The following is a 24,449-nucleotide window of genomic DNA, read 5'->3' on the forward strand; positions in this document are numbered from 1 at the left end:
TTTTCCTGTAATTGATATCTAATCTCATAGCATTGTGGTCGGAAAAGATACTTGATATGATTTCAGTTTTCTTAAGTTTACCAAGGCTTGATTTGTGACCCAAGATATGATCTATCCTGGAGAATGTTCCATGAGCACTTAAGAAGAAAGTGTATTCTGCTGTTTTTGGATGGAATGTCCTATAAATATCAATTAAGTCCATCTTGTTTAGTGCATCATTTAAAGCTTGTGTTTCCTTATTTATTTTCATTTTGGATGATCTGTCCATTGGTGAACGTGGGGTGTTAAAAGTCCCCTACTATGATTGTATTACTGTCAATTTCCCCTTTTATGCCTATTAGCATTTGCCTTATGCATTGAGGTGCTCCTCTCTTGTGTGCATAAATATTTACAATTGTGTCTTGGATTGATCCCTTGATTAGTATGTAATGTCCTTCTTTGTCTCTTGTAATAGTCCTTATTTTAAAGTCTATTTTGTCTGATATGAGAATTGCTACTCCAGCATTCTTTTGATTTCCATTTGCATGGAATATCTTTTTCCAGCCCCTCACTTTCAGTCTGTGTGTGTCTCTAGGTCTGAAGTGGCTCTCTTGTAGAAAGCATATATACGGGTCTTGTTTTTGTATCCATTCAGCCAGTCTGTGTCTTTTGGTAGGAGCATTTAATCCATTTACATTTAAGGGTATTATCGATATGTATGTTCCTATTCCCATTTTCTTAATTGTTTTGGGTTTGTTATTGTAGGTCTTTTCCTTCTCTTGTGTTTCTTGCCTAGAAAAGGTCCTTTAGCATTTGTTGTAAAGCTGGTTTGGTGGTGCTGAACTCTCTCAGCTTTTGCTTGTCTGTAAAGGTTTTAATTTCTCCATCTAATCTGAATGAGATCCTTGCTTGGTAGAGTAATCTTGTTTGTAGGTTTTTCTCCTTCATCACTTTAAATATGTCCTGCCAGTCCCTTGTGGCTTGCAGAGTTTCTGCTGAAAGATCAGCTGTTAGCCTTATGGGGATTCCCTTGTGTGTTATTTGTTGTTTTTCCCTTGCTGCTTTTAATATGTTTTCTTTGTATTTAATTTTTGATAGTTTGATTAATATGTATCTTGGTGTGTTTCTCCTTGGATTTATCCTGTATGGGACTCTCTGCACTTCCTGGACTTGATTTACTATTTCCTTTCCCATATTAGGGAAGTTTTCTACTATAATCTCTTCAAATATTTTCTCAGTTCCTTTCTTTTCCTCTTCTTCTTCTAGGACCCCTTTAATTCGAATGTTTGTGCATTTAATGCTGTCCCAGAGGTCTCTAAGACTGTCCTCAATTCTTTTCATTCTTTTTTTTCTTTTTTCTTTATTCTGTTCTGCAGTAGTTAATTCCACTATTTTATATTCCAGGTCACTTATCCCTTCTTCTGCCTCAGTTATTCTGCTATTGATTCCTTCTAGATAATTTTAAATTTCATTTATTGTGTTGTTCATCATGGTTTGTTTGCTCTTTAGTTCTTCTAGGTCCTTGTGAAACGTTTCTTATATTTTGTCCATTCTATTTCCAAGATTTTGGATCATCTTTACTATGATTACTCTGAATTCTTTTTCAGGTAGACTGCCTATTTCCTCTCCATTTGTTTGGTCTGGTGGGTTTTTACCTTGCTCCTTCACCTGCTGTGTATTTCTCTGTCTTCTCATTTTGCTTAACTTACACTGTTTGGGGCCTCCGTTTAGCAGGCGGCGGGTTCATAGGTCCCGTTGTTTTTGGTGTCTGCTCCCAGGAAGACACCAAAGGTTGGTTCAGTGGGTTGTGTAGTCTTCCTGGTGGAGGGGACTGGTGCCTGTGTTCTGGTGGATGAGGTGGATCTTGTCTTTATGGTGGGCAGGACCACGTCCAGTGGTGTTTTTGGGGGTGTCTGTGAACTTATTATGATTTTAGGTAACCTCTCTGCTAACGGGTGGGTTTGTGTTCCTGTCTTGCTAGTTGTTTGGCATAGGGTGTTCAGCATTGTGGCTTGCTGGTTGTTGAGTGGAGCTTGGTCTTAGTGTTGAGATGGAGATCTCTGGGAGATCTTTTGCTGTTTCATATTACTTGGGGCCGGGAGGTCTCTGGTGGACCAGTGTCCTAAACTCAGCTCTCCCACTTCAGAGGCTCAGGCCTGACACCTGGGCAGAACACCAAGACCCTGTCAGCCACATGGCTCAGAAGAAAAGGGAGAAAAGAGGGAGGGAGGGAGAGAGGGAGGGAGGAAGGGAGGGAGGAAGGAAGGAAGGAAGGAAATTAAATAAAGTTGTTAAAATAGAAAAGAATTATTAAAAATAAAAAAGTAATAAAAAAAAGGAAAGAGAGAAAGAAAGAAGAGAGCAACCAAACCAAAAAACAAATCCACCAATGATAACAAACGCTGAAAACTATACTAAAAAAACCCAAAAAATCCCCCCAAAACAGACAGTCAGAACCATAGGAGAAATGGCAAAAGCAAAGCTATACAGACAAAAATCACACAAAGAAGCACACACACTCACAAAAAGAGAAAAAGGAAAAAATATATATATAAAAAAATTTAAAAAGGAAGAGGGCAACGAAATCAATACACAAATCTACCAATGATAATAAGCTGTAAATACTAAACTAAGATAAACATAAAACCAGAAACAAATTAGATGCAGAAAGGAAACCCAAGTCTACAGTTGCTCCCAAAGTCCACCACCTCAATTTTGGGATGATTCGTTGTCTATTCAGGTATTCCTGAGATGCAGGTACATCAAGTTGATTGTGGAGCTTTAATCCGCTGCTCCTGAGGCTGCTGGGTGAAATTTCCCTTTCTCTTCTTTGTTCGCACAGCTCCTGGGGTTTAGCTTTGGATTTGGACCTGCCTCTGTGTGTAGGTCACCTGAGGGCATAAGTTCTTTGCTCATACAGGACAGGGTTAAAGTAGCAGTTGATTTGGGGGCTCTGGCTCACTCGGGGAAGGGGCTAGGGGTGCAGAATGTGGGGCAAGCCTGTGGCGGCAGAGGCCGGCATGACATTGCACCAGCCTGAGGTGCGCCGTGTGTTCTCCTGGTGAAGTTGTCCCTGGGTCATGGGACCCTGGCAGTGGTGGGCTGCACAGGCTCCCGGAAGGGAGGTGTGGATAGTGACCTGTGCTCGCACACAGGCTTCTTGGTGGCGGCAGCAGCAGCCTTAGCGTCTCATGCCCGTCTCTGGGGTCCGCGCTTTTAGCCGCGGCTCATGCCTGTCTCTGGAGCTCATTTAGGCGGTGCTCTGAATCCCCTCTCCTCATGCATCCTGAAACAATGGTCTCCTGCCTCTTAGGCAGATCCAGAGTTTTTCCCGGACTCCCTCCTGGCTAGCTGTGGCGCACTAGCCCCCTTCAGGCTGTGTTCACGCCGCCAACCCCAGTCCTGTCTCTGGGATCTGACCTCTGAAGCCTGAGCCTCAGCTCCCAGGTCCTGCCCGCCCCGGCGGGTGAGCAGACAAGCCTCTTGGGCTGATGAGTGTTGGTCGGCAGGGATCCTCTGTGCGGGAATCTCTCCTCTTTGCCCTCTGCACCCCTGTGGCTGCGCTCTCTGAAGATTCCCCCCTGCCCACGCCCCGTCTCCACCAGTGAAGCGGCTTCCTAGTGTTTGGAAACGTTTCCTCCTTCACAGCTCCCTCCCACTGGTGCAGGTCCCATCCCTATCCTTTTGTCTCTGTTTTTTCTTTTTTCTTTTGCCCTGCCCAGGTATGTGTGGAGTTTCTTGCCTTTTGGAAGGTCTGAGGTCTTCTGCCAGTGTTCAGTAGGTGTTCTGTAGGAGTTGTTCCACATGTACATGTAGTTTTGATGTATTTGTGGGGAGGAAGGTGATCTCCATATCTTACTTCTCTGCTATCTTGAAGGCCCCCTTTTTAACAATATTTATTTATTTATTTATTTTTGGCTGCATTGGGTCTCAGTTGTGACACGCATCCTCCTCTGCAGTGCGCGGGCTTCTCTCCAGTTGTGGCGCGTGGGCTCCAGAGTGCGCAGCCTCTGTAGTGGCGGCATGTCGGCTCTCTGGTTGTGGTGTGTGGACTCAGTAGCTGCGCGCCAGCTTAATTGCCCCACGGCAGGTGGGATCTTAGTTCCCTGAACAGGGATCAAACCCCTGTCCCCTGCATTGGAAGGTGGAATCTTAACCACTGGACCACTAGGGAAGTCTCAAAAGTAGTTTTAAATGGTGGTCATAACTTTCCCTAGTGTTTAATCAGCAAACTTTATTTTTTTTGGTTCAACCTCACAACTGGGCCCCCCCACCCTGTCCCCCATACTTAGAAGAGTTCCTGGCTCTTCATAGATGTTCACTAAAGGAATGAGTTAAATACTCTAGTATTTGTCAGTCCTTTTTTTTTTTTAATGCTTCCAGGAGCTTCAATTAAACAGCCCCTCCAGCCATATTTGGTTGGGATATTGAACAAAAAACTTTGACTTTAGCCTAAAGTAGATTATTATTTGTTTCTCATCTATATCATCTTTCTTTTTAGGACACAAGTGTATATTCATTCATTCATTTCTACAACAATTTTTTAGTCTGCAATATGCTATGCACAGTGCCAGGTGTCAGAGACACCATGCATTTTAGCAGGAGGAGGGGTATTCCTGGCAAAGGGAATAGCTCTGCAGGAGCACAGACATGTGAGGTGCTTGTGGAGGTCTCAGAAAGCCACCTTCCTTTCCCTGCCACCCACATTCTTATGTCAGAGCCTGGCAGTCCCCAGAATCCATCCACTGCCCCTCATGCCCACTGCCACCACCCTGGATCACCATGTCTGCACCTTTCCTAATTGGCCATCTTTCCTTCCATCCTGCACCTCTTCTCCAGTCTATGCTCTCTAGAGTATCTCTAGAGTATCTCTAGCTCTCTAGAGTATGCTCTCTAGAGTATCTAGAGTATCTCTAGAGTATCAAAGCCAATGGTGATTTGGACCTGCTTCCTTTGCTGCATCGCCTCCCTGTGTGCACTGCATGTGGCAGCAGTGCAGAAAAGTTTAGGGTCTGTGCATGCGCTTGGTTACTTCATGTCTCTGCGCCTCTGCCTTACTCGTTCCCCTGATGAGAAGCCCCTTTTCCATCCTTAAGTGTATGGAAATCTCTCACTTCACTTTTTATAACCCAGCTCAAAGATTACTGCTTTACAGAGCTTTCCCTGCTGGCCGCCTCCTCCCTCCCGCGCCCCCTTCCTTCCACCTCGTGAGTCCCTGCATTTGGACCTGTGTAGCAGGAGGCCTCTCATCTGCTCTCACTGGCTGGTGCTGCCCATCGCCCGTGAATCATACTCACTGAGACCCCAGTGCACGGAGTGTTTGTAGGTGGTGAGCACGGGCACTTCTGCTCTCATCCATTGATTTGTACGCTTAGGTAGTGTCATGTGTTTATCCCCAAATTTGTTTATTCCAGTTTGTACTTATTATAAATAAGCTGATTACATATGGATGTGAAAGGAGAGAGAGTGGTTTGTCTAAATCTAGGTAGGGTCCTTTGGAAAGCCACCGAAGCAAATTTAGTATATTAAAAGTAATAGTGGTTGAATTAAATGTGATGTGGCTGAGGAAGCCGAAAGGATCTCAGGGAGGATTATACCAAGTAAAAACTCTGCACTCAGATTGCCCTGCAAGCATCTTTACTTCCTTTTACCTTCTCAATCCTTGTTAGAGGAAACAACTCTGGAGATAGTGGATGGGATTTATGTAAGAGAGTAGCCACCATTGATCAGATCCACACTCCAAGGAAGAGCTTTGGTCCTGCATTGAAAGGTTCATTCATTCATCATTCAGCAGACCTGACTGAGAAGCTATATATGGCAGGCACAATTATAGGAGACAGAGGTGACCAAAGACTGTGGAATGAATGTAGTTACCTATTTCAGGTTTGTATAGGAAGGTCAGATGTGAGCACGTCATTGTGTACTGGCTTGACGCGTGTTCCCCCAAATTCGCGTCCCCCTGGAGCCTCAGAATATGTCCTTATATGGAAATAGGACCTTTGCAGTTGTAACTAGCTAAAGTGAGGGCATACTAGATTCGGGTGGGCCCTAAATTCATTATGACTGGTGTCCTTCTAAGAAGGCCACGAGAGAGATAGACACAGAGACACAGGGAAGATGGCCATGTGAAGATGGAGGTGGAGATAAGAGTGACACAGCTACAAGCCAATGAACTCCAGGGATTGCCATCAGCCACAGAAGCTAGGAAGAAGCATGGAACAGATTCTCCTTCGAAGCTTCCAGAAAAAAACAACTCTGCCAACACCTTGATTGGGACTTTCTGATCTCCGGAACTGTGAGACATTACGTTTCTGGTTTTAAGCCCCCCAATCTGTGGTCATCTGTTATGGCAGCTCTAGGAAATGAATACCCATTTTTATATGATTCCATACCCTTTGATGAGCTGACAGCTGTCCCCTGGTCCTGCCTCCACTCTCCACGTTTCACTCTGTTCTCGTCACATCTCCTCCTCCAGTGGTTTTGCCCATAAAACTGTAAACTCGTGAATGACTGTTATGTCATTTTTAATATAATCAGAATTGTGGAAAGTTACCGAAAGGAAAAAATAAAGAGCAAATAAAGGGAAGACAGTCATGTGCTTGTGAAATGGGGTGGATTTGGGGTTTGACAGCAGGGGAGGATGGAAATCAGTTCCTGTCCATTCCGCTTTCAGTGGCATAGGCATAGTCATGATAAATTTCCTTAGGTGATGTTTGTTCTCTGGCATTTTTTGGATCTTCTTGTATTAAGAAATCTCTGACTTTACACACAAAAGTGTAGACTGTTTGAATGAGAAAGGACACTTTTGTTTGGGAAAGGATACAACAAAAATGTGTCTGCTCCTGTAAGTAGGATGTGATTTAGATCCCTGATTGTGGAGTGACCATACTTTATCCAGTTCTTGGAGGGTATGTCTTTTTTTAAAAAATTTATAGGGCATTATTAAGCAGCAGAATTATTTTTTTTTCCTGTCACCATAAATGCACAGTGCCTCACTGATATAAATCCATCTTCTCGGATAATGTCAGAAACATAAATGGACGGGTACGTACTGAAATTGATAAGATGTTTTAAATCACAAATGGTCAGTAAGAGAGATTCTTTTCCAGTGTCTAGTCTCATTAAGAACATGCAAGCAACCACCAGTTCTCCTTCAGAACGGAATTTGTTTAACACTACTATTTATTTCAGCCTAAAAATCTTATTTAGGATTTTGTTGAGGAATGAAGCAGTGACTTGAAGTTGAACTTGGCGTTTTAAAGCAGCCTGATGTGATAGCTATTCTCTTTTGAGCATGCATGTGAACCTATGTGCTTAACATACTTACTTAGAGTAAGAGCACAGACAGGAATTGAACAGGATTGGAGTATGTTAGTGTTTGTGTCCAATAACGTATATATGTTTTTAATTTGGGGAGAGCACATAAACTTGTACTTCAGATGATTCTGGGGCTCGCAATTTTGTTACCATTCTGAAAGTAATCAAGACTGATGTTAAATGGTGAGGACGACACACAAGATACACTTTTATTAGTGCTGCTAATGTAGTTTGTATCAATACATGTAGAAGCCAGTGTCCTCCATGTTTTCTCTGTGAATATGGGTGATTAACAATACTGGAACATCTACTGTTCTCCCCGGGGAAGCTCAACAACTGCTTGTAATAAAGCTGATACTTGATTCCTTTTAAGTTGGTGATAGTGAACTGATTCCTTTTTGCTCACAGAAGAGCGCAAATCAAGTTTTCTTCTGAGGGAAGCAGCAAGAAGGAACCTTAATTCCTTTTGCAGGCGAGGCCAGATTCAGGCAGATAATTGCTCTCCCATCATGTTGGCAATTTGAGTTACCCATGTGTTTTTGAAAACATTATGAAATGAGAACTCATACGCTGCTAGTGGGAGTATGAATTGGTACAACCGTTCTGGGAGGCAAGTTAGCCATAAATTTTAAGCAAGAATTTTTTTAAAGTTTATATCCTATAATAGGATGAATTCCTAGGAACTGAATTACCTTAAGGAAATCAAATTTATTCATAAGTGTGTTCAACTGTTGTTGATAATAGTGCAAAATTGGAAGCTCCTAATCGGTCCAAAAGAGGTGAATGATTAAATTATGATACTAATATACATCCATTAAAAATGATGTCGTCAAAGAATATTTAATGACATTGGAAAATGCTTACAATATAATGGAAAATCAAAACCACAAAACAAATACATGTATTAAGATTCCTTTTTTTGTGTGTGTGATACGCGGGCCTCTCACTGTTGTGGCCTCTCCCGTTGCGGAGCACAGGCTCTGGACGCGCAGGCTCAGGGGCCGTGGCTCACGGGCCCAGCCGCTCCGCGGCATGTGGGATCTTCCCAGACCAGGGCACGAACCCATGTCCCCTGCATCGGCAGGCGGACTCTCAACCACTGCGCCACCAGGGAAGCCCTAAGATTCCATTTTTATGAATGTGGACATGTGTAGAAAAAAGAGTGGAAGGAAATAATACATGCTAAGACAGTGATTCTGTCTGGGGTTGGGGGGTGGTCTTCATTGGTGATTTAAATAATTGTTTTATTGTTTTATATGATTATAATAATAAATTCTAAATGTTATTTAAATATATTTGAATGCATACTATGCATGCGTATCGTGGTGAACTGCAGCCTACACCAGTGGAACAGTAGTCGTTTGTGTTCCTGGTTATCCTGCTGGGCATTCTAGAAGTGTCACTTGCCCACATCCCTTGGAGCAGTGGAGATCATTGCCCTGTTGTTCCATGCGAGATGTTTTCCTCTGTTGGTTTATGATATCCTGATCACTCTACCTAACCAGCCCAGTATGTGCAGATAACTGGGTTCTATAATATGAACAAAAGAAGAGATTTGCAAAGAGATTTCCAGATTAGCGTATTTCATGTTTCTCCTTCAGTCTGCTGCCAGCTTTTCAGTAAGTAGCACCATCATTTGGAATTTAATTCTGAGGACATGAGTATAAGTTATACCAAGTATATTTGGCGGGTTCCTGTTAAAATGGAGAGCTGGTGATTCTGTTGTTGTTGAGTGCCAAAGTATAGAGATTAGATGGGTCTGAACAGATACCAGTGAACTCTGAAGTGAGTCCAGAGGAGTTTCCATTGCCTTCATTTGCAGCCCTAGGAAGCCTGGTGGAACCATGTACTTTCTTTGCTGTGACTCCAGGAGTCCCTTGTTTTCTTCCCCCAGGCTGGCATAGTTGATAGGAGTTTGGGAGCATTGTACTAAAGGTATAATATCATCACCTTCCTCTTCAGTAGTCCCGGAAGCAGGGGGATACTGGAGGGGCAGAAGCAACAGCCTCCTGTCTGGCCCTCAGCTCTTGGGTCTGGGCCACGGGCTGCAGTTTGCATTGTATCTTGGCGCCCCTAGTTGTGCAAGATCCAGCCCCGTCCTAGATTGCGGTTGATTGGAAGTTTGTTGCATTGGATTCTCCCATCCTGTCAAACTTCTTGCTGGCCTGACTCCTTGCTTTCCTAGTATGTATGCATTGTAAGTGGATTTGTATTATAAACAAAGAATTGATGAAAAGATAAAGTATAACTTTTTGCATCTAAAATCACCTGTTAGGGAAAATAAGATCCTTGAATGTCAGATTTGGCTTGATGCTGTCCAGCCAGCTGTGATTGGTTGGCTCTTTTGACACCTCTAACTGATGACTGCATCACCTCATTGTTCCATCCTAGCTTTACCAGGACAGAGAACTTAACCACTTAAGGTCCAAAGATTAAGCTACAATAGGCAGGTTATCCTGGAATACTGCTCAAAACAGAGTTTTGCTTAGTGTTTTAAAAACAGGTTATTTTTTGTTGGGAGTTGACACAGGAAATGGAAATGGATGAATGGGTACCACTACTGGTAAATTGCCCGAAGTCTGTATCAGAAGGCATTGATTTTATATGTGTGTGTGTGTGTGTGTGTGTGTGTGTGTGTGTGTGTGTGTGTGGTGGGGAGAGCAGAGTGGCATGGTTGTTTCTTTTTACTCTAAACATATCTCTATCTGCCTGTTTTCCCCATACTTTATTTCCCCCTATATTTCTTTATCCAAATTAGACTAATAATTTTAGGTTCAGGAAGAAAAAATTTTCTTCAGCTTTTTTTTTTTTTATCATGAAAAAAATTCACAGGACAAAAGAGAAATGGCCCCATCTCAGCCCTGCTGGATTCAAACCTTGGTTTCCGATTGGTCAGATGGTTCCCATAGATTCAGGGGCAGGGGCCTCTGACTGGTGAGTGTGTAAAAATCCGAGGACAGGGCCTACTTCTCAGGGGGTGGATACTCTGAGCACAGCTAAGCTTCTAAGGCCTCATTGTCCTGAGGAAGTCCTTTGGCTGCATCAAGGAGCCTTTCTGTGCCCTTCGTGTGCTTGTAGTATGTGCTTCGATCTCCTGGGTTTTGTATTTTTGCCGGAAAAAACGTGAATTCCAATCACAGACCAACAAACACGTCTTAGATTATATTATGTTTTGATTGAAATGCAACATCGATGGTATTTGAGTGTTTTTTAAAATATATTTATGTATTTATTTTGACTGCATTGGGTCTTTGTTGCTGTGTGTGTGCTTTCTCCAGTTGCGGCGAGCGGGGTCTACTCTTCGTTGTGGTGCGCGGGCTTCTCATTGCTGTGGCTTCTCTTGTTGCGGAGCACGGGCTCTAGGCACGCTGGCTTCAGTTGTTGTGGTACACGGGCTCAGTGGTTGTGGCTCATGGGCTCTAGAGTGCAGGATCAGTAGTTGTGGCGCACGGGCTTAGTTGCTCCGCGGCATGTGGGATCTTCTCGGATCAGGGCTCGAACCCGTGTCCCCTGCATTGGCAGGCGGATTCTTAACCACTGTGCCACCAGGGAAGTCCCGGTATTTGAGTTTTATCCTAAGTCGGTAACTCTCTGGATTTGACTCTGAAATCTCAGTAAGCTGTGCAGTCTGAGTTTGGCATCTGATCTGCCCATCGGTTTAAATAAATTGATCAGTGAAAAGCGTTCAGAATGGACTTCCTCTGTTCAGGAGCGTATGGCGCTCTTCCTTATACCCACAGAAAAGTAAGAATGGAGGAGGAATCTAACTCCATTTCCTTTTCTGCAAGTTGTCAGTATGTTGTTTTTTATAAGCCCATGATCACATGTGTGAGTCGCTTCTTATTTAAGTTGCTAGAAACTTCTTCAGATGTTTAAAACAGAAACAATATATTATTAAAAGTATAGTCTAGATCATGGGTAACAAAATTTGATCCATAGCTTCTTATTTTTTCCCCCAAAAGAGAGATTTTTTTTCCCTTAAAGAATGATAACAATGTGGTTCTTACATAGGCCCAAAGGTACAGATTGAACATGGAGTAATTATTATTTATTTACATTGATCTAGATACTCAGTAGTGTGTATTACATTAGTCTGGGTTCTCTGAGAAGCAGACGCCAAGGTGAGAACAGATGTATGAGATTTGTTGGGCGAAATACTTGTGAGGGAAAACAGGGAGGCAACTGGATGAGGCTGGGAGAGCCATCAGATTAAAACGCACGTCTCACCCCTGAGATGGGAGAGGGAAGGAAGGAAGGGAGGTCTTGGACTGCAGTGCAGTTCTGAGCCTGTTTCAGCGAGTTCAAGGATGAGTCCTCGAGCTGGAATTCCCTGGCTGAGGAGCACCGCGCCTGGTCTGGAGGGCGTGGCTACCCTGCTGTGCTCAGTCATTGGCTGGACGTAGCCTCAGGGAGGCGTGGGCTGAGCACCAGCAAGGTGGTGGAATCAGAGGATGCAGCTGCAGCCAGTCAGTTACGCACCCCCAGCAGCCAACCTGAGAGGTGCTTTCTCATGCCCACCACTTCTGTGAATAGACTCTAAATGCTTTGCTGAACGTGTGCCTAATTATGGAATACATTAAATCTAACCCCAGAAAGGGGAAAACAAATGGTACATTTCTGTAGAGGCTGAAGGTCAGGCTAATTCCATGACACATTTCCTTTATGGATATATCAATGTTTTAGACCCTTTTAAAATGAAGTTGTGAATTAAATCAGATGTAGGAACTTGGTTTGCAAATTGCATGGTCACCAGAATGTGTGTCTCAAAACACAAAAAACGTGTGCCAGGCTTTGTTTAAAGAAGGCTGGAAGTTTAAGTCCTATTACTGATTCCTCAGGCTTACAATCTTACAGGAAAAAAAGCACAAAGAGGCTTTGAAAACAAAAACAGTCATATTTGGCAACTACATTGAATGTGATGCTTAGTGTAAGTCCCTTTCAAGAAAAACAGCTCTCGGCATCTGTTGTACATCCTGGGTCAGAGGTGTTGTTGAACATCAAGAAGATGAGCTGTGAAGTTATATATTTGTCTGTAAGACGAAATTGCTCTTATAGAAAGTTTTGATGTAATCCTTATTTCTAGGACCCCAACCTCGGTGTTCTGGAAGCAGTTATTTTTTTCACTATACAAGAGAGTGGTCAAAATTACTGTCAGCTGTGAGCATGTCTTGCTGTGCTAGAATGACCACTTTGGGGGCTCCCTTGTCTGCCACCCCCCACTTCTCCCCAGTCCTGGAGAGCAAGTCACCCCTCCCTTCCACAGTCAGACAAATCACTTCTCCTTCTCTTTGCCTTACACAACATTAGGAATCTTGTTTCAAACGTTGGCCACTGGACTTTTACAAATAAGATATAAAGTTGGGTGTAGGTGTTAAGATGTCAAAGGGCATTTGTTGACACTTTCTTTAAAATAGTTTATCTTATTAGTTTATATTGACAGTTTAAAATATTACATGCTTATTATTTTAAAGAGATGGAAAATGGAAATGAGGACGAGAGGAATTAAAGAAAATGGACTCACAGAGAGGTGGCTGAGTGCAGTGGACACATCAGCCTTGGCCTAAAGATGGTTTGCGTCTGATCCCATCCTGCCACACCTGGGTGTGGCCTGAGCTCAGGGCACAGAGGCTGTGCGGCATCCTAGGTTTATCCCAGAGATGCTGTCATAGAACGTTGACCAAACCTCAGCTTTCTATGTAAATGAGTCGCCAGTCCATACGGGTCAGAGATAGCAAATTCAATAAGAAGCTATGAGAATCGAGATCAGATTACCAGGCTAAACTTAGAAGGTTTGAAGGAAAGTAGGGTAGTCGGGCAGTGGGATTTTATCTCGTCTCACTGGGCAAGGATAGAGCTATTAAAGGTACTAAGCTAGGCTAGATGATTGGAAAAACAGATGTCTTTTTTAAAATTAATTTTTTATTGGAGTAGAGTTGATTTACAATGTTGTGTTCGTTTCTGCTGTACAGCAAAGTGAGTTGGTTATACATTCACATATATCCACTGGTTTTTAGATTCTGTTCCCATACAGGTCATTACAGAGTATTGAATAGAGTTCCCTGTGCTATTCAGTAGGTTTTTATTAGTTATGTGTTCTACATATAGTAGTGTGTATATATCAAACCCAATCTCCCAATTTATCCCTCCCTCCCTTTCCCCCCTGGTAACCACAAGTTTGTTTTCTACATCTGTAACTCTATTCTGTTTTGTAAATAGGTTCCTTTGTACCATTTTTTAGATTCCACATATAACGATATTTGTCTGTCTTTGTCTGACTTACTTCACTCAGTATGATAATCTCTAGGTCCAACCACGTTGCTGCAAATGGCATTTTCATTCTATTTTATGGCTGAGTAATATTTCATTGTGTGTGTGTGTGTGTGTGTGTGTGTGTGTGTGTGAGATGTGTGTGTATATATATATATATATATATATATACACACACACTACATCTTCTTTATCCATTCCTCCACTGATGGACATTTAGGTTGCTTCCATGTCCTGGTTATTGTAAATAGTGCTGCAGTGAACATTGAGGTGGATGTATCATTTCGAATTATGGTTTTCTCTGGATATATCCCCAGGAGTGGGATTGCTGGATCATATGGTAGCTCTATTTTTAGTTTTTTAAGGAACCTCCATACTGTTCTCCATAGTGGCTGTACCAATTTACATTCCCACCAACAGTGTCAGAGGGTTCCCTTTTCTCCACACCCTCGCCAGCATTTATTGTTTGTAGATTTTTTTGATGATGGCCAGTCTAAACCGGTAGGAGGTGATACCTCATTGTAGTTTTGATTTGCATTTCTCTAATAATTAGTGATGTTGAGCATCTTTTCATGTGCCTCTTGGCCATCTGTATGTCTTCTTTGGAGAAATGTGTATTTAGATCTTCTGCCCATTTTTTGATTGGGTTGTTTGTTTTTTTGATATTGAGCTGCATGTGCTATTTGTATAGTTTGGAGATTAGTCCCTTATCAGCTGCTTCGCTTGCAAATATTTTCTCCCATTCTGTGGGTTTTCTTTTTGTTTTATCGATGGTTTCCTTCACAGTGTAAAAGCTTTTGAGTTTCATTAGGTCCCATTTGTTTATTTTTATTTTCATTACTCTCAGAGGTGGATCAAAAAAGATCTTGCTGCGATTTATGTCAGAGAGTGTTCTGCCTATGTTTCCAAGAGTTTTATAGTGTCTGGCCTTACATTTAGATGTTTAATCCATTTTGAGTTTATTTTTGTGCTTATTTTGCGTTTATTTTTATGGTGTTAGAGGATGTTCTCGTTTCATTCTTTTACGTGTAGCTGTTCAGTTTTCAGGTGTCATTTTAATTGCAGCTTTATTGAGATATAATTCACATACAATGCAATTCAACCACTTAAAGTATACAATTCAGCAGGTTTAAACACATATGCGGAGTGAATTTACGGAGTGTAACCATTTTACCACAGTTAATTTTGCAACATTTTCATCACCCACCCAACCCAAAGAAACCTGTATGCATTAGCTGTCACACCTCATTTCCTCCCAATTCCCCGAGACTTAGGCAACCAGCAACCCATTTCTCTGTGGATTTGCCTAGTCTAGATATTTCATATAAATGGAATCATACAATATGTGGCCATTTATGTCTGGCTTTTTTCACTTAGCATAGTGTTCCCAATTCCCCGAGACTTAGGCAACCAGCAACCCATTTCTCTGTGGATTTGCCTAGTCTAGATATTTCATATAAATGGAATCATACAATATGTGGCCATTTATGTCTGGCTTTTTTCACTTAGCATAGTGTTTTCAAGGTCTATCCATGTTGTAGCATGTATCAGTACTTTATTGTTTTTATTGCTGAATAATATTCTATTAGAGGGACATATCACATTTTATTTATCCATTCATCAGTTGATGGACATTTGGGTTATTTCTTTTGGGGCTGTTATGAATAATGTTTCTCTGAACATGTATGTACAAGTTTTTGTGTAGACATGTTTTTATTTCTCATGGGTATATACCTAGGAGTGGAATTGCTTGGTCATGTGGTAATTCTATGTTTAACGTTCTGAGAAACTGCCAGACTGTTTCTCAGGTAACTGCACTGTTTAATATTCCCACCAGTAACGTGTGAGGGTTCCAATTCTCCACCTTGTGGCCAAAACAATCTGTCTTTTTGATTCTGGTCATCCTAGTGCTTGTGAAGTCGTATCGCATTGTGGTTTTGATTTGCATTTCTCTGAGGGTTGATTACTACTGAGCATCTTTTCATGTGCTTCTTCACCATTTCTTTATCTTTTTTTAATATAAATGTCCATTCAGATCCTTTGGCCATTTTTAAATTGTTACTTTTGTCTTTTTATTATTGAGTTGGAAGCGTTCTTTATGTAGTCTAGCACGAGTTCCTTAGCAGATATATGATTTGCGCATATTTTCATGCATTCTGTGAATTTCACTTTCTTGATTGTGTGTGTCCTTTGAAGCACAAAATTTTAAGTTTTAATGATATCCATTTAATCTATCTTTTCCTTTTGTTACTTGTGCTTTTGGTGTTACATCTAAGAAGTCATCGCCAAATCTAAGGTCATGAAGATTTATGCCTGTGTTTTCTTCTAAGAGTTTTATAGTTCAGCGCTTACATTTAGGTCTTTGAACCATTTTTAGTTACTTTTTGTATGCTTTTTATGTGGATATCTAGTTGTCCCATCGCTATTTGTTGAAGAGACTATTGCTTCCATTGAATTATCTTTTTGTGTGTGTGTGATTTTTTTTTGAACATCTTCATTGCAGCATAATTGCTTTACAGTGTTGTGTTAGTTTCTGCTGTATAACAAAGTGAATCAGCTATATGTATACATATATATGGGGATATAGGTATACACTGAATTATCTTGACATGCTTGTCGACATGGGTGTCACTTCTTAGGCTTGTATTGGATGGCTTTTTTCAAAATAAGATTGGTGCTATTTTTGGTCACTAAATGGTTTATTTACAGGCAGCTACATTTTACAAATGTATCTTTTACTATGTGTGAATGAAAGAATTGCCTTTAAATAGAACAAAGCAGGTTAGAGCATATTCGCATGAAGAAGCCAAGATCATATCCATCCAGGTGGAACCAGGGCACTGGATTAGGTCACCTCCCAAACCAGCGCTTCTTACATTTAAATGTGCATTTGAATTCCATGGAGATCTTGTTAAAATGCAGGTTCTCATTTTCCGGGGTGGGAATGGAGTGTGAAAGTCTATGTTTCTGACAAGCTCCAGGCGATGCTGGCAGGGCTGGTCCTAGAACTTAGCTTAGAGTAAGAACGCAAGAGGGAGTTTCTCCGGTGATCTTCTTGTTCACTGTTGCCTATCTACTTCTTTAAAGTGATTTGGAAGGGAAAAACAATTGTTTGAATTCTGTATTTCATAATCTTCAAGATGAAACACTACCATGCCCAGAAATGGAATAAATGTTTTCTCCAGGGGCAGTCCTGCCAATCTTGATTGTTTTCTGTCTTCCTTTTAGGCCTTTGATGATTGTCACTCAGAAGATCACAACCTTGGCATTCCAAGTTCATGACGGTGAGAAAAACAGCCCTCCTTTTGGTTCTAAGAGTGAGCCTGTCCTTCAGAGCTCTTCTTTTCTACCGTATACACAGTTCAAAGGCTAGACAAGGGCTGGCAGATCTTGCAAAAAAAATTGCAGCCCACTTTAATCATAGCTTTTTACTTTCCCAGCTATTATTTACCATTTCCCTGCTGAATCCTTAGTCTTGGCTAAAATGTTTATATTGAGAATGGTGGGTTTTCTGTTTAGTTTTACAGTGTTTTAAATTTAAGTTAATGTGTGGTGCTCTCTGCCCTTCATTTCCAAATCCATTCAGAAGAAATGGAATCCTTTTTCTTTGGTTTACTCTCCGAGAAGCTCATGAGGTAATAAAATGTTAAACAGCATTGGCTAGTTAACCATTTTTGGGGGGTACAGGGGCTTGGAAAATTATCTAATGAGATTAGCCCAAACCTATAAAAAGCTGGGAAGAAAAATTATCTTTTCTTTCTATAAAACTGAACATTTTCTTCGCTCAGGCCCTTCCTGATAATGGCCAGAAAGTGTGATTATTTCCACTGTTAGTACTGGGTTCCAGGAAAGGAGGATGGCCCTTCCATCCATGTGGAAGGTTTCAATATGGGCTTAAGAGGCGCCAGGTGCAATTAGTAAAGGTATCTTCTGCGGATTCGTACGGCTCTGGCAAATGCTTGGCGACTGTTGAAACTTCTTTTTGTGTTGACGGGTTGGGAAGATTTGGTCTCTGCTAGCGAGTCTTCCTGTTATTCCTTACAGCTGGGGAGCTGATTTAATTTCGTTTTGACCCTGTCTATTCCTAGTTCATACTTGGTGATTTAGTCATTCTGTAGAGAACTGAGTAATTTTATTCTGAGGATGGAGTCTTTCTAGGGTGAGCAACGGTCCTGGTTTGCCCAGAGCCCAGAAGTTTCCCAGGATATGAGCTTTTTAGTGCCCACGTTGGCAAAGTCCTGGGCAAAATGGGATGATTTGGTCCGTATTTTTGTACCTGAAAACCATTTGGTAGTTGTTATAGACTCCCACTAGCACCGTAAGTCAATAGCTAAAATCAATTTAATTCCTGGGATTGCCAGAGGTGTACTATTTGATGAGATCTTAGAAAAAAGTGAGTGTGATTTTTTTTCTTTTATTAACATGGCTTCTTGGTTTTGTTTTGTTTTTAATACACAGGATTTTTGCCTAAATTTACTTTTTAAAGCATTCTCAGTTTACCCTGTTGTTTGGAACATCCCTTACATGCAGCAAAATGTTTATTTGCCTTTTTCTTTTTTTTTTTCTTGTGTGTGGGAGGAACAGTAAATTCCAGAGACACTCTGCCTTCTCTTAGGCATGTTTTTGAGTTGCCTTGATGGTCGGTAACCCTAATCAGTCTTAGCTGAATATACAGTTTTAAAGTCGACTTCTTCTGCTCTTAAGATGACAGTTCGGTTTCCTTGACTATTAGTTAACATACAGATTTTATAGGAAGCACAAATGTGATTTGGTTGGGAGTTTTTCTGGCATGGATGAGTTTTAAAAGAAGAAAAACCTCTTGATCATTCTTTTGTGTTTTCCATGCATTCAGGGTTACGTTTCCTGTTTTTTGTGGAAGAGGAAAGTCCCCTATTCCTTTCCCCATCCATTCCATTGCATTCCCAGCTTATACCAGGTATCTGCACCCAGCATAATCAGGAAGGCAGTTAGGCAGGTGCTGGCTGCAAAGGCAGGCTTATGTCTCTCATGGAGCAATGAAAACGTATACAGCATGGTAAGGAGTGTATGAGGTGTGAAGGGTTCTCTGGGATCCATGTTCATACTGTGTGAATTAAATCGGGGTAACCCCTGAATTCTCCCCTCTTCATAACCTATAGAGACTTTCCTCCTCACACGTGTCCTTACAGGCAGCCCTTTGATCCATTGAAAAAAATGGAGAACGGGGACTGTTTATGATCGATGAAACAAAAACGAATCACTTCTTTCAAATGAGTTTTTATAAGCCTCTTTAAGGATTAAGTTATCTACTTCACTTAAAACTTCTTATTTCTTGGGACTTCCCCGGTGGCACAGTGGTTAAGACTCTGCACTCTCAGTGCAGGGGGCCCAGGTTCTATCCCTGGTCAGGGAACTAGATCCCACATTCCACAACTAAGAGCTCACATGCCACAAGGAAGATCCCATATGCTGCAACTAATACCCAGTGCAGCCAAATAAATTAAATAAATAAATAAATATTTTAAAAAAACAAAAAACAAAAAAAAAACCTTCTTATTTCTCAATATTTCTTTTCATAGGATTAGGTCGAAAGGCTGAAGATCTTTCCACTGAGCAACGTCGGCTTGCTGTAAAGTAAGTTTGACAATATATTCTTGAGCCCCTTGGGTACCAGTATCCAGAGATCTTCCTTAATGTTGTTTATTGAATGAATCTGCTATTGATGGACACTTGGGTTGTCTACCAGTCTTTGGCTCTTATAAATGGTAAGCCATGATAACCTTGTCCATAGGTCATTTTAAATGGGTTTGGGTATAGCTGTGGGATAGATTCCCAGAACTGAGAGTGCTAGATCGAAGGGTAACTGGCTCTGTATTTTGTTAGTTTTACAGGATTCTCCTTCAGTGGGGTTGTTCTCTTTATTCCAAAATTATTTTTATTGGGCATGTGTCTGAGGGTTACCAAGAAACAGTTAATTATCAGTGCCTATCAGTATGATTATGCTGGCATGAAAAAAGATAGGAAGTGGGGTTGGAGAGATAAATATGGGCTGGAGAATAGGATGAAGGAGGAAGCTGAAGGTGGTCTTTGGCCAGTGTTGATATGTAGTAGAAAGAGGATGGGTATCGGAGAGGAAAGGAGGCCGTATAAAGTAGGAGAATAACGCTGACAGAGGAGCAGAAATGGCTTATGGGGAAGAGTGGTGCAGCCATGGTGGAGGGTTCCTACCAGAGAGTAGCAGGAAATAACTGGGATATGTAAGAGAGGGTCCCAGCTTCATTCCTTCATTAAGAAATTGGGACTTGGAAGCCACGTAGAAAGTTATCATTGGAAGTCTAATGAACCAAGTTCTTTGCTAAGCATCACGGGGGTGTAAATGCTATAGGGCATAATTCCAGTGACTGGTTAGCAATGGCATCTGAGGAAGCCTTTGCCCACAATTCTGTCCTGCTTGACGAGCATGCCCTTTCAAAGGCCCTTAAAACACTAGACAGAACTGGTCTCTAGAAATTTTTTCCCGCCACTACCCTTGTCCGTTGTCCAGGACCTCGTGTCTGGATGCCAAAGCAGACAAGAGGCTGTTACAGCTGTAGTTTGTGTGGCCTCAAGTGGAAACCGGTTCTACCCATCATTTGTTTTGTATTTATTTTGGCAGTTGGGAGGGAGTTTTCCCATTTCAAAGCATCTCAACCAACTCACGTTAGGTCGGGTTCCGACCCTGCCTTATGTTCAGTACCTTCATTTTCTCTGGTAGACAGACAGCCAAGGTTGTTGAGAAAGAACGTTTCCCAGCCTCAGGGTTGCCCTTGGCCCACTCCTGGCCCTCCGCGTTTATAGCTGTGGGTGGCCAGCAGAGGGCGCCACGGAGTGCTGTGCCTTCTCTGCGCCACCCACCTCAATAACTTCCTTTCAACTAGATTTCTCCTTAGACGGATTTTTAAAGAACCAGAACAAGGAAAGATCATGCCACGTTTAACAACCCGCAGAGACAACACCTGTGTTTACGATCAGCATATTTGCAAATATGAACGAAAAATCAAAGACTGAAGACTCTTCAACTTTTTTCTTTATTTTCGCAGAGCAAAACCCTCCTTTTTGGAATACGTAAGCTACCTTCTCAACTTCATGAGTGTCATAGCAGGCCCTTGTAACAATTTCAAGGAGTATATAGCCTTCATTGAGGGGAGACATACACACATGAAGTTGCTGGAAGTGAACTGGAAGGAAAAAGGCTTCCACAGCCTGCCAGAACCTTCTCCCACTGTAAGTTTTTAGTGCCAAGTATTTACCCAGAGGTCCAGAAAATGAGCTTTGCTGCCAGGGCTGACTGTCACTTTTAATTGTTCTAATTAAAAAGCCAAACAGTTTATCAGAAATCTTGGCTGGTAACATTTTCCCCCCGTTTGTTTAAAATATCAATATTGGTATTTATTTGCAGTAGTTCTCTGTGTTGGAGCAACAGATGTTTATTTCACAGAGCCAATTCACAGCTCATTGGCTGGGAATATTGAAGCAATTAACCCATTTGCCAACCAGCCAATATTTAGTGCCTACAATGTGCCTATGACTGTGCTTGTTAACACATTCAAATTTATGAGTGTTTTCTCTTTATGAATAGAAATTCATAGACAGCCAAAAGATACTATGTCATAAATGGTGGAGGAGGAAAGAGTGGGACCAGAATAAATGTGCTTTTTATTGCAGATCCTGCTTTTATGACAAGGGAAACCAGTTTTACACTGGCATGCCTGTAGTTTGGTCATATTGACTTTGAGAGAGTTTAGGTGGTTTTTTTAAACAACATTTAAATTTTAATCTGAAATGTATTAACCTCAGATTAGTCAACATGTGCTTAATTCACTGAACTTTACAAATATGCTGAATTTATCCAGATCAAATATCCTGTATTTAAGGGAAATTTGTAATTAATTGAAGGGATGGGGAACATTGGAAAGGGAGAAATTGAGGATAATTTAAATATTTTTAGGCAGCATTAAGTATTTGAAAATTTAAGTGATTAATAGAGCATGCATTTTTGGAGAGTTTTGACACATTTGGGTCCTCTGCTCTTTATGATTACTTAGATGTCTCAGCCCCAGCGGTTTTATTGACATAATCTACGAGTGAGGTCACCGTGGCTGGGAGACATCAAAGTAACCACAGGTGTTTCTAGGGAGTATCTGTCACAGGAGTGCTGCGTTTCACATACTTGAATTTGGAAAATAACATTATTAGAGAGTCTTCACATCACCCTCCAAGGAGACTCTCGCATTTTTTTGTGCCCAGAGAACATGAAGCGGTAAGGTTGCATTTTGGCTAAGGACACATGGATGGGAGGGGCTGGCGCACACAAGCTGCTGGCCCCTCAGCAGTGTCATCATAGTTAAGCGTGGTGCGCACTTAATGGGGAGCCCCGCACTGCTTTCAGCCCCTTGTAAATATTGACGCGCTGAAACCCCAAGCCACCCTCTGGGGGAGGTGCTACCGCTATCCCTATGTTACAAGTAAAAGAAGTCTGTTTTTATAAAGTTGGGAACTATAATTCTGTTGATGTTTGGAATGTCAGGGGAACCAGGCAAAACGATTCCATCCAGGGGAATTGAAAACCTCTGTATAGCTTAACCCCAGAGCAGACTACATGTAAACCATCCAGAAAGGTTTTCTAAAGCTTTCTACTACCTGCCCACGTTCTGGCTCAGACATGTAATCATGTGCACATAATCCTTCCCAACTAAGCCTCTGTGCCCCTTGCTGGTGATTCAAACCCATTTCCTTGGCTCTGCTGGCTGCAGGACCGCAAGGCCAATGGTTCGTTCTTTCTGATGGAAGATCGCCACCCTGTAATGTCCCTGATTTCTCTTATGTTTTGGGTAATAAAACCAGCTGCCCATTGTTGGTAGAATGTGCCGGTAAACGTTTTCTTTTGTTTTAGATCCATCCACCTCCGGTGTCAGAGGTGTATTCTGCATCTACATATAGCACACAATGCCCATCACCCAATACGTGCCCGAGGAAGAATGCCTTTTGCCACTCCTTCTAGAGAATATTGCCAAAGCGGCTTTGAAACGGCTTTGTTCTCAGTGTGCCTTTGCTGAAATTGTTTTCCTCATACCAGTGTCTTCTGAATAGTTACCTCATTTCTCCCCCCATTTTCAGGGAGCCGTGATACACAAATTGTGCATGACCTTGGTGTCTCTCCTTTTGTTTTTGACGCTTACGAAGACCTTCCCTGTCACCTGCCTGGTTGACGACTGGTTTGTTCATAAAGCAAACTTTCTGACCCGACTCTGCTACTTATATGTGGTCATGCAGGCCTCGAAGCCGAAGTATTACTTTGCCTGGACGTTAGGTGAGTTTGTTGGAGGGTGCTAACTGAATGAGGGAAAAATGATACTCCTTGGACGGCTTGGCCAGGGCAGCATTTGGATCAGCTAATCTAAAAAAAGTCCAATGCGTGATGGAAGGCAGTTGAGCCAGGGTCACTTTCTACCTTCCGGAGTAACCCTCTTCTTTCCCGCCGCCCATAAACTCAATTATCTGTGATAAGGAGGAAAGAAATCCCGGCTGTTGTTATTAACAGACGTCACAACCTGGAAGCTGCTTCTTCTACCAATCCTACTTGGAAAGTTAGGGGAAAATTCCAGAATGATCTGGCTTTCTGGTAATTTTTCTGGCTTGTCTGTAATACAGGATATACACTGACTTAATTGTGTCAACACACGTGCTCATTTAGGTTACACTTCTTTAAGAAATTGTTGGTTAAGCTTCATGCCTTAGAAAGAAACTGATTTCAAGTGACTTTTTTTTTTTAAAGGTAGAAAGTTCAACTTAATTTGGTATTATCACACTTTTTTCCCCCCTGTGAGATAACTTTAGTCAATATTAAGGTTTCATCTCTTTCCTTTTAAATAATTTCAGACCAGAAAAGTTGAAACCTTTGCTAAAGTGAGCAGTAAACCTTCTGTTTACTTACCAAGAATGGTAAAGTATTTTGATAAGGCATGGTAACCGTATCTATTTCACATTTGGAACCCTTTCAGGAATGGAAGTTTAACACCTTAGCTGCCAGTGACCTGGGGCTTGATGTCAGGGAACAGTGACTTGGTTTATGTAGCCAAATAGATTATTAAACTCAGTTCCTAGTGCTCAGTCCATATTTCATAAGGGCACAGCACTTAATTGAGTTCTCGTCTCTCATTTCATGCTCCACGTTTATAGCCCCCAAATCAAGTTTGTAGCTACTGTTTTTTTCATTTATTATTTTTATTACGGTAAAATATACATAATGTAAAAGTTGCCATTTTAACCATCTTTAGTGTACGATTTAATGGCGTTAAGTTCATTCAGCGTTGTGCAACCATCGTCACCACCATCCATCTCCAGAACTTTTCCTGAAACAGAAACTGTCCATTAAACAAAGCAATAACCCCCCATTCCTCTTTCTTCCCTGCTCCTGGTCCAAATTATTTTTAAAGGTCACAATGTTCAGAGACAAGTTCAGTCTAGCGCAGTATTTATGTTACGCTTGACCAGAGAGAGACTTCAGAGGTTTTCCAAAATTTGCCACGGGGGAAATTTTGTTTCTGGTCCCATTCAGTTTAATTCAAGGAGTTTTTTTGTGGAGTACCAGTCTGTGTGCTATGAGGAACTCAAAGGTGAGTAAGATATCTCAGCCCTCAAGACCGTTACAGTCTGTGAGGACACAGACGTGTACACGAACCAGGCAATACACGTCAAGAGCTGCCCCAGTAGTAGGATTACAGAGGGGATGATGTATATGGATGGTCCTTGGGGAGGGCTTCCAGAGTCTCCGTGTGTCTGATTCCTTTTTCTGCAGATGCTTTATTATTGAAAAATAATTTCCTTCGTAGGTAGGCATTAGGCCTACTATGGATGGAATACTGGGC

At 41.7% G+C, this 24,449-nt stretch overlaps 1 protein-coding gene across 1 annotated transcript in view; it reads left to right on the forward strand.

Moving 5' to 3' along the window:
• The window catches only part of MBOAT1 (membrane bound glycerophospholipid O-acyltransferase 1), a 113,115-nt gene that overhangs the window by 65,594 nt on the left and 23,072 nt on the right, over positions 1–24,449 (forward strand). The window contains exons 5-8 of the mRNA XM_082848485.1: positions 16,792–16,847; positions 19,122–19,176; positions 20,622–20,805; positions 22,699–22,891. Coding sequence (XP_082704611.1) covers positions 16,792–16,847; positions 19,122–19,176; positions 20,622–20,805; positions 22,699–22,891 — 488 coding nt within the window. The remainder of the gene's footprint in view (positions 1–16,791; positions 16,848–19,121; positions 19,177–20,621; positions 20,806–22,698; positions 22,892–24,449) is intronic.

The sequence above is a fragment of the Leucopleurus acutus genome (assembly GCF_964270905.1).
Source record: "Leucopleurus acutus genome assembly, chromosome: 10".
Lineage (NCBI taxonomy): Eukaryota > Metazoa > Chordata > Mammalia > Artiodactyla > Delphinidae > Leucopleurus > Leucopleurus acutus.